The sequence below is a fragment of the Mus musculus genome, chromosome 19 (assembly GCF_000001635.26).
Source record: "Mus musculus strain C57BL/6J chromosome 19, GRCm38.p6 C57BL/6J".
NCBI lineage: Eukaryota > Metazoa > Chordata > Mammalia > Rodentia > Muridae > Mus > Mus musculus.
In genome coordinates, this window is record NC_000085.6 from 43,607,745 (window position 1) to 43,621,659 (window position 13,915).

The window sequence follows — 13,915 nt, forward strand, 5'->3', positions numbered from 1 at the left end:
TTCTGTTCAGCGAACCTCGAGAGCAGGCAAGGCAGTCGCTCTTGTTTTAGCAAATTCGTTCGCCAAAGACTTAACCTTCTGAAGTTAGATTATAGTTTGGAAGGTCTGTAGACATTGAAATTTAGCTACAGGAAGTTAAAAAAAAAAAACCCCACGGAATGCGTTCCGAATTCCAGCTAAATCCTCCAGTTAAAACTGCTCCCTGCATTTTTAAATAGCACACATCAATACAAATAAATGCCTGTGGAACGCGGTCTTTGTTTGAGACAGTTTTGTTTGAAGACATTTTGAGTTGCTTTCGACAGAGATAGTCTTCTGACTTCAGTGTGGGATTGGCAGAATGGAACTGGGTTTGGTGAAGAAAAATCTCAATTTGCATTTTTATCTTGGAGTAGTCAGAGATGTGAGAAAATGCTTCACTCTGAGAAATCGAAACTCCAAGCCATGCCCTGTTATTTATACCACAGACCACACAAATCGCTGGATCTGGGCTGATTTATTTCTCAGAAAAGAGAAATGATGAACTCAATATAAAAAAATTAATTCCAAACAAAATCTAGAAAAATTGTCCACGAGTGTAAAACTAACTACATATACATGCTCAGAGCCCACTTAAAAGTCCTTCTCACAACATGAGTCTACTAAGGAAACACACACACTCAAAACATTAGATAAGTTTGACACTTTCAAGAACTAAGCAACACGGTTGGCACTTCCTTTAAATTATACAACGGGCTATAGCTCAGCATCAGAGACCAGATCCATAACTCAGATCAGATAATACATTCACATTCTAATCCATAGACTGCAGGCAACAGTAAACTGCTCCAGAATTTGGGGACAGATTTCCAACATCTCTAAGCTAAAAAAACAAACTGAGATATAGCACACATCACTATGGCCACCAAAAAAAGCAACAAAATTCTATTTAATATAATTGCTTAAAATAAAGCCCTTTCTTTCTTTCTTTCTTTCTTTCTTTCTTTCTTTCTTTCTTTTTTAGGTTCTTGGTGTGTGTGCCATTAAAATGTAATTTCAAGGACAGTAGTCAATATTATTAAAACCCACCTAAAATTTTATATTTCCACGACAGCTGACTGTACAGCAATATTTTTTTATAGTTGAACAGAAGAAGGATCATTAAAATGCTACATTGAGATTTAAAAAACGGGGCAATTTTCAAAGTAAATCTTGTGGCCCTGTTTTCATAATTAGATCGTTGTTTGTGCAACGAGACAAGCAGAGGCAAGTGGGACAAACACTATTGAATATTTGCCTATTTTATATGTGCAGAAAATAAGTAATTTTGTTAAAGTAGAACACAAACACGGCTTTTAAAATTACATTTTCAGTTGGTAATGCATTTATTGTAATGATTAACATTACAGGTGTCGCTTTATTTAGTAATATATGCCTCTATAAAGTATCCCCCAGGGAATTTGCCACCACTACAGCAAGATCTGTAATCAAATATCCCACGGGAGGGGCTTGTGATATGTTCCAAATGATGGAGATGAACCCAGGCAGACATAGAGACAAAAACCCAAACTGCATAATCATATTTACTTTATCTGACAGTAATTGGCTGAATTGTCTGATAGGAAAACCTATTGTTAATTGAGCACGGATCCAAGATTTCTAAGATCTTTTCAGACAAGAGAATACAAATGCCCCCAGAACATACTAGTAACTGGATACAAGTGGAGCTAGATTCTGTGTCTGATAAGCAGTTTTTCTGCCCTAGGGCGGCTCACAGTTGGCAGCGCACAGACTGTGGGGTGTCTCAGGTGCCTGCTGCTGACGCGGGAAAGGGAGGCTACCTGGATGGAGTTGGCCTGCCTGGGATCCTTGTTGGGTACCCGCTACTTAGAAACCAGGATAAGTCAAGACTAGGCAATTTGGAAAGGGAAATTGGAAATGACCCCGAACTCGTCCGTCAGCTAGGCAAAAATCAAAGGGTGGGTGGAAGTCTCCAGTGGTGTGCTGGGATGGGGATGGGAAAGATGGGATTAGGCCATTGATACCACAAACTGGCGCGTTCACCAGAGAATTCTTACAGGCCCGGTCCTGTCCAGCCTGCTCTGAAGCAAGTTGGCCTGGATCTGCAAGAGAGAGAGAGAGAGCTGTCCACGTGTGTTTTGAGGATACTTGACCAGATAGAGGCGGCCAAGGGATTGGGAGGAGACGCCACGCGCCCCTGCAGGTAGGGAGCAGACAGCCATCTGCGCTAGCAGAGAGAAGAGGCCATAGTGAGCCTTCGGCCGCAGCAGGTGTGTGGGTGTTATCACTGAGCTTCAGGCATTGGACAGAGGTGAGGGTAGGGGGGTTCACCCAGCCAGGGTTCTGGGGCAAGGTTTAAGTGAGGCCGACCGCCCTTAGCAAGCAAGAAACCAAGCAAGAAAAATATGCGCTCCCGACAGAAGCAACGGCTTTTTATCTTTTCTTTGGTCCAGATCTTGAAATCACTTGAAAGCTAAGAAAAGTGGAGAGCAGAAAGGAACACAAGCATTTCTCTGCGATGGGTTTTGCCTTGCAGTTGGCTGCAGGGTGGGGAACTGAGACTGGAGCATGGTTTCCTTCTGGTCCTCTGTCTGGCAGCTGGGACGCGCAGCACGCGTCCACTCAAAGTCCCCCACCCTGCAGCGCGGCGCACTCACCCCACCTCTGGATGTTTGAGCTTCGGATCCACAGCAAAACCAGGCACACTCTTCCTTCCCTTGGTGGGCTGGCGGGCCCTTTGTAGAGACCACGGCCTCTGCCCGCAGCGTCTAGTTTCAAGTCTTAGAGCAAAAAGGCTCCTGCGACCAAGGAATGGTTTCAAGGAGCCGGGGCCTAACCACAGATGATCTTTCCCCATCTCCCCCAGAGCACGTGGAGGGAGCCTCGTACCAGCCTCCCGGGTGGCCCCACGAGCTGCCTCCCCGCTGTATTTCCGCTCCCCCCCCAAGAGCCCCGCCTCTCTCTCCTCCCAACCCGCAGTTCTTTCTTTCCAGGACCAAGGGCATCAACTCCTCTCGCTGCCGCCTCGGGGTTCCGCAAGGCCGCTCTCCACGTAATCCGCATTCATGCCCTGTCTACAAGTTTCCTAGGGCGTCGTCCTCGGTCACCGCGCCGCCATCCGGCGAACCCTTCTAGTTGAGGCCGGTCTCTCCCAAACTGTGAGGTTCTACGGGGGCGGGGGGGGGGGGAGGGAGGGAGAGAGAGAGAGAGAGAGAGAGAGAGAGAGAGAGAGAGAGAGAATAAATAAAAGCAAGGGCGGCCTACTGAGGAACCCTACGTTGAAAGCGGAACTAGTTTGGTTTTCCAAGGCCTGCTGCCCACACCTTTTGCTCTTAATCTCACAATAGTGCCCCTTACCACTCAGGGGCTAGGTATGTAGGCGGGTGGATACCAGAAGGTGGTCTCCATCAGGCAGTTTTCTGAATCTGAGGCTGCATTTAGTCTCCCTGCAGAACACAACCACGGTTTCAGAAAGAGAGAAATAAGGCGTTTCAGAAAGTTGAGGCCTAGGCTCGGGCTCCCGATTCCCTTCAGAAGGCTGCCTGAGCTGCAGCCACAGCGGGGGTCCCCTCCCTTCTGAGACCAGAGCCACCCAGTGTGTGCAGTGGAACACCAGCCCGGTCAGAATCAATGCAGGCAACAAACACTGCTCTGACCTCCCACAAAGAACAAGGGTAGTTACAAGTATTGAGCTCTTTGCTTTAAGTAGACAACTGTGCTATGCTTCCGGCCTGGTTATCCTTTAAAAAACAAAAACAAAAAAACTCCAACAATAACCCTAGAAGAGGCAATTCGGCTCCTTTATATTGACCAGGAAACTGAGAACGTCCAAAACCAAATACTGACTCAGGCCAGGCTTCGAAGCATAGAGCCTCTGCACACTAACAGAACTCGGTCGTCTTGTCTTCTACAGACCTGCTCTCTGAAGCCACTTCGAGGGCTGCAAGGGCAAGTACGGTCTGGACCCTGCCCTCAGGGACTCACAATCTAAAGTGACAATCGAGCGGACACTAAGTACAGCTTTGGCACTAGATGGGAGAGTGACAAGTGACATTACTGAGCAAGTTCCGAGGAAGAGGACCTCTAGGTGAGGTGATCTGGCGGAGTTTCCTTGGAGGTATTTAAGCTTTTCCTCGGAGAACAGCTTTCCACTGTGGAAATGAGGGTGGGAAAGGCACTCCAGGTGGCGAGGACAGCTAGAGCAAAGGTGAGGTGGAATTTGACACGTCGCTCATATTTCCACAGATACAACACTCCTCTCCTTAGAAATCCGCAGTCTGGCCTCTCAGAACTGCCCCTGGTCGGGAAGGTGCAGCCAGGTGGAGCGGGAATCGGTGATTCGGACACCCGGTTTTTTGCAGCTTTTCCCACCGCGACTTGGATCTCAGGACCCTATTCTAGTCCCTGTCTATTTCTGGTAGCGCAGCAACATCCCACTGGGTGGACGCAGAGGGCGTGGCCCACATACACAAGAACCAATTGGGAAGGAGGCCAGGATGCCGACCCCGCCCCTTGACGTGACGCAGGGCCCCCGGACAGAGGCTTCACAGCCCCGGCCCCAGTCCTTGCAGTGGCTGTAACAAAACCCAGACCCCCAGGTCCCGGCCAATGGAGGGGATTTAGACTGGACCGCGTCTGTCAAAAGCTCGACTCCGCACCACCGCGGAGTCCAGAAGAAGAGCTGGAGCCACCGCACTCCCTCCCCGCCCCCGCCGGGATTTATTGAGTATTTGGACTGGACAATTAAGTGGCCCTGATGATGTTACCAAGCCCGGTCACCTCCACCCCTTTCTCAGTCAAAGACATTTTGAATCTGGAGCAGCAGCGGCACTTCCACGGAGCTCACTTGCAGGCGGAATTGGAGCAGCACTTCCACTCGGCACCCTGCATGCTGGCCACGGCTGAAGGGACGCAGTTTTCCGATGCAGGGGAGGAGGACGAGGAAGAAGAGGGAGAGAAACTGTCCTATTTGAACTCACTAGCTGCTGCCGAGGGCCATGGAGATTCGGGTCTCTGTCCTCAGAGCTATGTCCATACAGTTCTCCGAGACGCTTGCAGCGGGCCCAAGGAACAAGAAGAGGAGGTTGTGAGCGAACGGAGCCAAAGTGAGTAGAGGGGGAAGGAAACGCGTCCGCACACCTGGGGCAATGGCTCAGCGCCTATAAACCCACAAACCGTGCCTGCATGGCCACCCGCCCCTTTCACATTCGGCTAGGGTCATGCCTATGCCAGGTTCAAGGACAGCTCTGCAAAGCACAGGTACCTGAGATGGTGCTGGGGCGGGGATAAAAGAGAAAGAGAGAACAGCTCTTGCCCGGAGCAGGGACCCGGAGCAGTCCCCGAGGGAAGGAAAAGTGATTATTGCAATCCTGGTTCCTTGAGTAATGAGTGACGGGGGCCCAGAGCCTGGGTCGTAACTTGTCCGTTGTGTGTGTGTTCTCTCGCACACCCATCTTCTCAAAAAAAAAGGGGGGGGTCAGTTTTCTGCCATTTTTCTGTCTTTCTTCTAACGTGAGGTGAATTCAGCGAGGCCAGGGCAGTCACCCCGGCTGTCCCGAAAAGGCAGTGCAAGAATGTTGTGTTTGGGCCATCCTTTCGGGCAAGACTTTGAGAGACACCAGCTTACTTCGGAGCTTGCAGTTCTTACGTTCGAACTGCAAGGAGGAGAGGTGGTGGCCAATGTGTGGGAGCTCGATCCATATCAGATGACGGCAGCAAGTCACACCCAGGAGGTGAAGGCCTCTGAAAAAAAATATCGTAATGCTCGCTTTGTTTCTTATACTGCAGGCGGAGTGGAATGGTTAAAGTTCCTGAATTAGTTCTGAGTGGGATTCTGGCCATTCAGCAGATCAGAGGTGGGGCAGGCAGGAGAATCAGATAATTGAATAAGCCCATAAGGAAATGTCTGAAAGGGAAACAGGATCAAATAATCTCTTCTCCGAGTGGAGATTTGATCTGGCTGAGACCAAAATCTTTTCTCTAACAATTCTCCAGGCCTAACACAGACATGAAACTGTCTAAATCGGTCCATCCAACTGTTTTTCCTCTGTAAGGTAACATACAGATACTGTCACAGACGCGTTCTCAGTAGTTTTGAAAATTAAAAAAAAAATCAATTCTTGAGCTGCACATACGCCTTTCACTTAGATATTTCCAAAGAGAAACAATTTTTGCAATCAACCCATGCATCCAGGCCTCCAGTCCCCAATACCAACTCGTTCCACACCTTCAGGGGAGTGGAAGGCAAACGAGTTTGCAGATACGGGGTCCTGTTCCGCGGTCGCCTGAAAATTGTTATTAGCCCCTGGACCGGCACATTTAATCTATTTTCTCGCTGATGCTCAAATTTAATAAATGCGAGCTAATTACTCTCACCGAATACGCCTTCTCCCGGTGGAGGTGCTCCGCCTGACGCGGGGGGGATGGGGGGGGCGGAATTGGGCTCCAGAAACTATGAACTTTCCCCAAAACTAGCATTTACTACGGGAGTGTTTTGTGCCTCTGGGGCGCAGGGGTGGTATCCTGAGAACTAGAAAGGCTAATGTCTTGCTTCTCCCTTAGAAAGCTGTCAGTTGAAGAAGTCTCTGGAAGCGGCGGGAGACTGTAAGACGAGCGAGGACGGCGAGAGGCCGAAGCCGCGGAGCCGCCGGAAGCCCCGGGTGCTCTTCTCGCAAGCTCAGGTCTTTGAGCTGGAGCGCAGGTTCAAGCAGCAGCGGTACCTGTCGGCGCCCGAGCGCGAGCATCTCGCCAGCAGCCTGAAGCTCACGTCCACGCAGGTGAAAATCTGGTTCCAGAATCGCAGGTACAAGTGCAAGAGACAGCGGCAGGATAAGTCCCTGGAGCTGGGGACGCACGCGCCGCCGCCGCCACCCCGCCGCGTGGCAGTGCCGGTGCTCGTGCGGGACGGCAAGCCGTGCGTCACGCCCAGCGCACAAACCTACGGCTCGCCCTACGGCGTGGGCGCCGGCGCCTACTCCTACAACAGCTTCCCCGCCTACGGCTACGGGAACTCGGCCGCCGCAGCCGCTGCAGCCGCCGCAGCCGCAGCAGCAGCGGCGGCTTACAGCGGCAGCTACGGCTGCGCCTATCCGACCGGTGGCGGCGGTGGTGGTGGCGGCACGGCCTCCGCGGCGACCACCGCCATGCAACCCGCCTGCAGCGCCACCGGCGGTGGATCCTTTGTGAACGTGAGCAACCTGGGAGGCTTCGGCAGCGGCGGCGGCGCGCAACCCTTGCATCAAGGTGCTGCAGCCGGGTCCGCGTGCACGCAGGGGACTTTGCAGGGCATCAGGGCTTGGTAAGGCCTGGGCGGGACACGCGGCGGGCGTCCTACTGCACGCTGGGCACCGCGGGAATGAGACACGAGAAAGGACAGACCCAAGGGCCAGGTCCCCTCGTTAAAATAAAAATACAGACGTATCGCTCCTTCCAAGGGGCCATGGTCGCAGCTCACTCCAGGCCTGGGGCATGGAACTCAGCGGAGAAAGGATGCCCTGGTCCAGTCCTCAAGACTGAGACAGAAACACCGGCCAGGCGCCAGGGAAGAGGTGGCCTCCCATCCTGACTCTGCGGAGAGTGCGGGAGGCTGGGACTCCGGCTGTCGCTTGCTCTCCGGAGGAGGAGGAGGGCTTTTCTCTTCCTGCTTTCCCTTGGCCTTCTCCGAGTGTGGTCCGGGAACCGGACCGAACAAGGGGGGAGGGGGGAGAAAGAAAGAAAGAAAGAAAAAGAACAATTTAAAGAAAAAGAAAGGTAGTTGGAGAGAGAACGTGAAGGAGAGGAAAATGGGGTACTAGCTTGAGAAATTCCACCGATCCGCAGCCCCTTTTGCTTGCCCGGAGCGCCACAACGAAGTGGATTTTTCCTTTTCCAACTGTGTCCCTTCCAAGACAGACTCCGCCCGGATCCCTAGATTGTCAGGGGACTGTTCTTGGAGACCACCACCGCAGTGAGATCGAAAGTTGGGGGAAGGGAGGCAGCTGAGCAAATCCAAGACCTGTCCGCCCAACCTAGGTTGTCGCCAGGTTGGTTTCCTTTCTGTTTTGTATTCTGTATTCCGCACATTATCTCTCTATAACTATATCCACACGCCGTGTACACAGCCGCTGTCACACACTACAGGAGTCAATAAAGAAGGTGCAATATTTCTGAGCTGTTTGGCTTGCTGCAAGACTTGTTTAGCCCCAAAGACTGGGGAGGACACCCCCCACCCCCTAAACAGGATGGGAAGTGAGGGAAGTACCCTGGACATCTCTGCCTGGTGCCCCTGAGCAAGGCCCCTGGCTGCAAGTTTGGCTTCTTCTTCGGCATTGTTTGTTAATTTCTTTTTGGTGCTGTGAGCCGAGCAGGCTAGAGAGAGGCTCTGGGTCTCCTGGGGTCGGGGACTTTGTAATCACACACACACACACACACACACACACACACACACACACAACACACACCTCCACTACATTTTACCCAGATGCACTGACTTGGTGAAGGGGACCCGCCTTGGTCAAGCTGGGACTCTGTCCCACCTCCAGGGTCTCCGAGGAAGAAGAAAAGTTGGCCTCCAGGCTCAGCCTGGGGCGGCTCCTCCCTCGGCCGCCACCCGGTCTTGGGGCTTGCCCGGGGGCGCTGCACCGCGCCGCGCCCCGCCGCGGCCGAGCTTTCCCCCTCGGCCGCCCTCCCTTCTCCCCCGGCGGCCGCGGCTTTATGCGGCTCCTTGTCACTCCTGGAGAATGCCTGTGCGAGGCCAGTGCTGCCACACGGCCGATTGTGAGTGTGCCAAGGCGGGTGAATGGGGAGGCCTCTGAGCGCCGCGCCATTGTGGGGCCGGCCCCGGCTGAAAGGCGGCTCCGGGCCGGGAAGGTGCGGAAAGAATGGCTTTTTATTGGAGTCCCGAACAAAAGGTGTGGTAGGAAGGCGAGGTCCCCTGCGCGAACAAAAACCCCAGAGCGTCGGATTGACGTCCCTCCCCGAGCTCCCCATTGCTTCTCAGAGCGGGGGCTTTGTGCAGCAGTCTGCTCAACAGAGGGACGGAGAAATGCGCACGGGGGGGTTGTTCCCCGCATTTTTTGTGTGTGGGGGGAAGGGGTGGCCGGGGGCTGGGCGGGCAGCAGGGAGGGGCGCGCTGATTAGGCCGGGAGGGCCAGGGCGCTGAGAGGTTCAGCGGGAGTCGGCCGCCTGAATGCAGGGTCATTATTGCTACAAGTTTAGCAATTTCGCCCGTGCTGGAGGGGGTGGGGGTGTTGGGTTGCTGCGGGGCTGCTGGACTGGGAGCTAGAGAGGGGCTGCAAGGGGAAAAAAAGAAGAGGAAGAGAAAGGCAGGAAGGCAGGCAGGTCGGCAGGCAGGCAAGACAGTGTCCACAAACCCTCTGACCGCCCAGGATGCCCGTGGACTCATCCCCAAAGGGCTTAGCCAGAAGCTGTAGAAATCAGAGGGAGGAGGGAGACCTGCCTCCTCTTTGCTCTCTGGTAGCTGACGGGTCTCAGAGCTAGTGCACAAGACTCCTGGACCCTCAGTTCGTTTAATCTTAACTTGCGGGTGAGTTGGGATCTCTCCTCCCACCACCCCATAAGCACCGAGGGGGTGGCCCAAGCCACTCTCTTACCCTGCCCTGGGCTTTCTTTTAGCCCTAAGTTCTTTAAGCTAAAGGCTGGAGAAGGAGTTCTCAGTTTCTCACTGGCTGGAAAGAGTCATTCAACTGTAGACACCTAGAGCCTATCTATTGACTCGCACTGTCCTAGATGCTGACAGTGGGTGGTGGGAAAACCACTGTCCAGAGATTCCTGGAATTCATTTTTGTGTATGTTAAGTGGGCTGGTGGGACATGACAACAACCAAATAAATGTTCTATTGTTGTTGTTGTTTTAATAGTGGGTAGACTTAAAGTGTAAAGTGAATAAAATACTAAAAATTGAAGTCCTTTGAGATAAGAATCAGAGAAAGACATTTACGTTGATACCTGACTAGGAAAACTAAACACGCCAACCTTCTCTCTTAGTCCTAAAACCTCTGCAGTGCATTGTTGTCCCCCTTTCTGGGACATTTTAAAAATAAAGTGTGTGTGTGTGTGTGTGTGTGTGTGTGTGTGTGTGTGTGCGCGCGCGCGCGCTCCATTTGCACATATGCTTGCATGACAGTAGAGGGTATCATCAGATCCCATTATAGATGGTTGTGAGCTACCATGTAGTTGCTGGGAGTTGAACTCAGAACCTCCGGAAGACTAGCCAATGCCCTTAACCACAGAGCCATCTCTCTAGCCCTGTCTGGGATGCCCTCAATCCCCATCTTTCTGGTAAATTCCAGCTTCCAGGCCAAGCTTCTTTCCTGGACTCCTCAAATGGAGGTGATCATACCCAAATCCATGACACCAGAGTCTTAGGTACTTTCCAGTATGTTGTGCGGAGTGAGGATTTATTTGTCTCTCTCCTTCTGTGTAGTGAGGTCATGGAGGTCCAAGCTAGCATCACTGAGGAAGAAATTACGGTAAGAGTCACAGGTTATAAGAGTTCTATACATAGACTCCTTCACCCAGTCTTCCTTTGGGGCTCCACAGCCATGCAGGTGGCCCTGGTGGTGTCAAGCTGTGACCTTGGTTTTGGCAGTGAGAGAAATGCGGGGGGGGGGGGGGTGCTCCTGGCTTACCCATGCCTGGGCAGGACACCTGGCAGCTCATCCCAAAACACTGGTACCCGGTCGGTCCTGCTTTCTGTACAATAAGGCACTGTGTGTGCTTCCAGGAAACTCTCTCTCCCCTTACACATCACACTTCTTCCTATATATAGCTCATGGTATAGGCCAGGAGCCTTGGTGCTGACCTTGACACCACACAATCTGAGGGTTAGGGAGGACTTGAAAATAAGGAACTGTGCGGTCTGGAAAGTAATGGGATTCCTGTGCGCTCACTAGCTGACGATAATGATAGATGGATGAGCCAGGCTCAGCCTGCCCACTCCCAGGATGGAGCCTGTGCTGAAGGAGCTGAGCTCTCTAGCTCTTCAGGGATGTCCTAGGTAGCTACCCTCCCCCCACCCCACCAGAGACACCCATTCTGGCATCCTGCTGGGCTGTGGACTCTCAGTGCTTCTAGCAGCAGACCCTCACCTTCCCTGCCGGCTTCCTCCTGTCCAGTTAGTTAGTCTTCCTTGAGTCTGCATCCTCTTGGGTTCTAAGAGGAATGCAGCCCTCCAAGAGGAAGCACAGCTGGGCTGTGTGCTGACTTCCTTGTGGTTTGCGTGTCTTAAGATACTTAAAACTAGCCTGGACCAGCCCTTCCAGTCCCCTGCCCAACTCTGGGAGCCTGTATATTCCAAATATAAATAGCTCCTACTACTTTGGTAAAGGATTTCCGTCATTGCCGGGGTTCCAGAGCCAGGAACACCAGAGAGTGAAAATCTTTGACCAGTGCAGCATCATCCAATGGGGGAGGGGGCGGGGGGGAGCCAGGAAAGCTCTTTCCAAAGCTGCTGCTCTATAAGACTGTCCTACAAGCCTAGAGGAATCCCACCCACCCCACCCTCTCCCACCTTCTTACTACCCAAGAGCCCTTAGGTCATGTAAGCTTTCTCTCTGGGGTTCTACTGTCTGTCACTAAGTTAGAGAGAAGGATAATGGTAATTTCTAGCTGGCTTCTGGCCGGGTGGGCAGGATTTCTAAATCTGTGCATAAATATTCTCCACAGTGACTTATGCCACACCGGGCTTAAGAAGCGAATAGGCAGAGGTGGGAGAGGAATAATTCTTATTGGCCAGTCAGATCAGGTTCTTGTAGAGCCTGCTCTCCTGGATCAGAAGTGGGCTGTCTCTACTCTAACCTCAAAACTAACACCACCTGGAGTAGACTGGGGGCAGGCCCGGTTCCTCCTTGAACGGACCTCTGAGATTTTAGAATCCACGGTAAAAACGCATAAATAGGAAACATACGAATCAGCGAATGGCCACAAACACTCAGCTGCCAATCACTTTGGCTTGGAAAAATTAAAAAAGATGGCCCAGATAAAAGTGGCTTAGAATCGGGTCTCCAGGGTTCGGGATTCTACCTAGCAGGCTCCTGCCCCAGCTGTGCCACTGTTGGTAAGTCCATTGAGGGCAGAGCTGTCCCAAAGCTCTGGGGGAAGAGACCAGACAGGTGCAGAAAAGTTCCGGGATCGGTCAGGGTAGGGTAGGGAAACCTACTCCACTGCTGGCTGCTCCAGGATGGGGTGGGGGAGCAAAAGATAGGCCAGTTGGTGGCCAAGCATCTCCACAGGGTGGGGTTGACGCTAGGCGGAGAAAAGCCTGCAGAGGCGAGAAGGTTCGAAGCCCTCCCTAGTCTGCTGACTTCTTGATTTCAGGGCTCAGAGTCCCAGAGGGGATTTCCCGGGTGCCCGCTCCCAATTCCAGGGACCTGGGAGGACATGGTGTCTGTGAGTGGACACCGTTCATGTCCCGCCTCTGCCCCGCCCTGTAGGGCAGGTGGACCAGGGCTGCCAAAGCCAACTGAGGCCGGAGCGCACCAGCAAGCCCTGAGGTCTGGCTCCCCTACTGAAAGAGCCAGCTGTACCAACTGCCACCACCTAGGCGATGAGCCAGGCCAGCGCAGTGCAGAGGTAGGAATCCAGGGTGCGGTGCCACGTATCCACCGTGTGGGCAGGATGTGCTGTGAAGGAATCCCGCTGAGGGCAGTGACCTTAAAAGCACATTGGCTGTATTGAAAGAATGCTTTGCCCCTACCTGGACTGTGGGTACCAGATTAAAAAGCAGCGATGTGAAAACAGAAAGATGCATATAGGGAAAGCGGATTATAAAGAAGATGCAGTAAACTGCTAATAGCTAAGCGGGGGAGGGGGCGGGGGGGGAAACAGCAGTACCCTCAAATTCCAACCGTCTCTCTTCCCACGGTGACTACAGCCTTCCAGAGGCTGGGCTTGTAGAGGAGTTTCACTGCTGGAGAGCATGGCTCTGATGGAATTGCCTGTATATATTCTTATCGTGCCTGTCTATTTGAGAGGTGTATTCACGTTGCTGCATGTTATCAGGCAGTTCGTTCAAACAATTTTAGAGTGTTTGCTATACCACAATAAATTCACCATCCCGCTATCGACAGGCAACCAGGTGAGTTTATAGTTTGGGGCTGATGTAAGAAAATTTCTAGAACAGTGTACAAAAGAACATTACACTATGCCTGGCCAGATAGTGCTGTCCAATAAGAATCTGGAGGCACGTGAGAATGTGAGTTGAAGAATTGAATCTAAAAACTTTCCAAAATTGCAACTAGAGTAACTTAAATTTAGAAGCACTTCATATTCTTACTATATTAACATGATTCTAGTCCATCTTTAGTGATTTTAACACACACTTGGTATTAAATACACACCAGGTTGGTATTAATACACACCAGCTTCAAACTCAAGATCCTTCTGCCTCCACCTCCCAAGTGCTGGGTTTCAGGCCCTTTCTATCATGCTCATGACTATACAAACTTTTCTATAGCCTGTTGCACCAGCTTATATGCCCACTGACCGCCAGAAACGCCACATGGCCACCACTACTTACACAGTATTTGGGGTTTATTTGTCTCTAATCTATGTCATTTTAAACCAGTGTGGAATTTAAAACAAAATTGTATTCACATGTTCAGTTGTAAAACTGGTTAGCTAGCCACAGTGGTGGTGGTGGTGGTGGTGGTGGTGGTGGAGGTGGTGGTGGTGGTGGTGGTAAAGGTGGTAAAGGTGGTGGTGATGGCAGTGGTGGTGGTAGTGATGATGGTGACGCTGGTGGTGATGGTGATGATGGTGATATTGGTGGTGATGATGGTGATGGTGTTGAATGATGGTGGTTATAACTGGAGTTTCTCGAGTCTGAGAGATGTTAGGCATGTATCCAGCTTACAGCACCCATAGCAGCAGTCAGATCTGCACCCGCACCACTGCCAGACTCTCCTTTGGGAATGGGA

At 51.9% G+C, this 13,915-nt stretch overlaps 1 protein-coding gene and 2 long non-coding RNA genes across 4 annotated transcripts in view; 2 read left to right on the top strand and 1 right to left on the bottom strand.

Moving 5' to 3' along the window:
• Positions 1–1,332: 1,332 nt before the first annotated feature.
• Positions 1,333–4,312, bottom strand: Gm20467. 2 transcript variants are annotated; one of them, XR_001782682.2, is made up of 4 exons: positions 4,058–4,312; positions 3,358–3,446; positions 2,658–3,166; positions 1,333–2,102 (listed from the first exon to the last, which is right to left on the bottom strand). It is a non-coding gene; the product is annotated as a predicted gene 20467 (long non-coding RNA). The 2 variants fall into 2 exon arrangements; XR_001782683.2 differs by lacking the exon at positions 4,058–4,312 and having other exon boundaries at positions 3,358–3,950.
• A 268-nt stretch (positions 4,313–4,580) lies between these two features.
• Positions 4,581–8,148, top strand: Nkx2-3 (NK2 homeobox 3). The gene is made up of 2 exons (NM_008699.2): positions 4,581–5,105; positions 6,562–8,148. Exons 1-2 carry the CDS (start codon positions 4,757–4,759, stop codon positions 7,299–7,301), a joined length of 1,089 nt encoding a protein of 362 aa, NP_032725.1. The 5' UTR covers positions 4,581–4,756; the 3' UTR covers positions 7,302–8,148.
• Positions 8,149–8,440: 292 nt separating this feature from the next.
• Positions 8,441–13,915, top strand: part of Gm34922 — a 36,695-nt gene continuing 31,220 nt past the window's right edge. Inside the window, exon 1 of the long non-coding RNA XR_003952841.1 lies at positions 8,441–8,754. This is a non-coding gene — a long non-coding RNA (predicted gene, 34922). The remainder of the gene's footprint in view (positions 8,755–13,915) is intronic.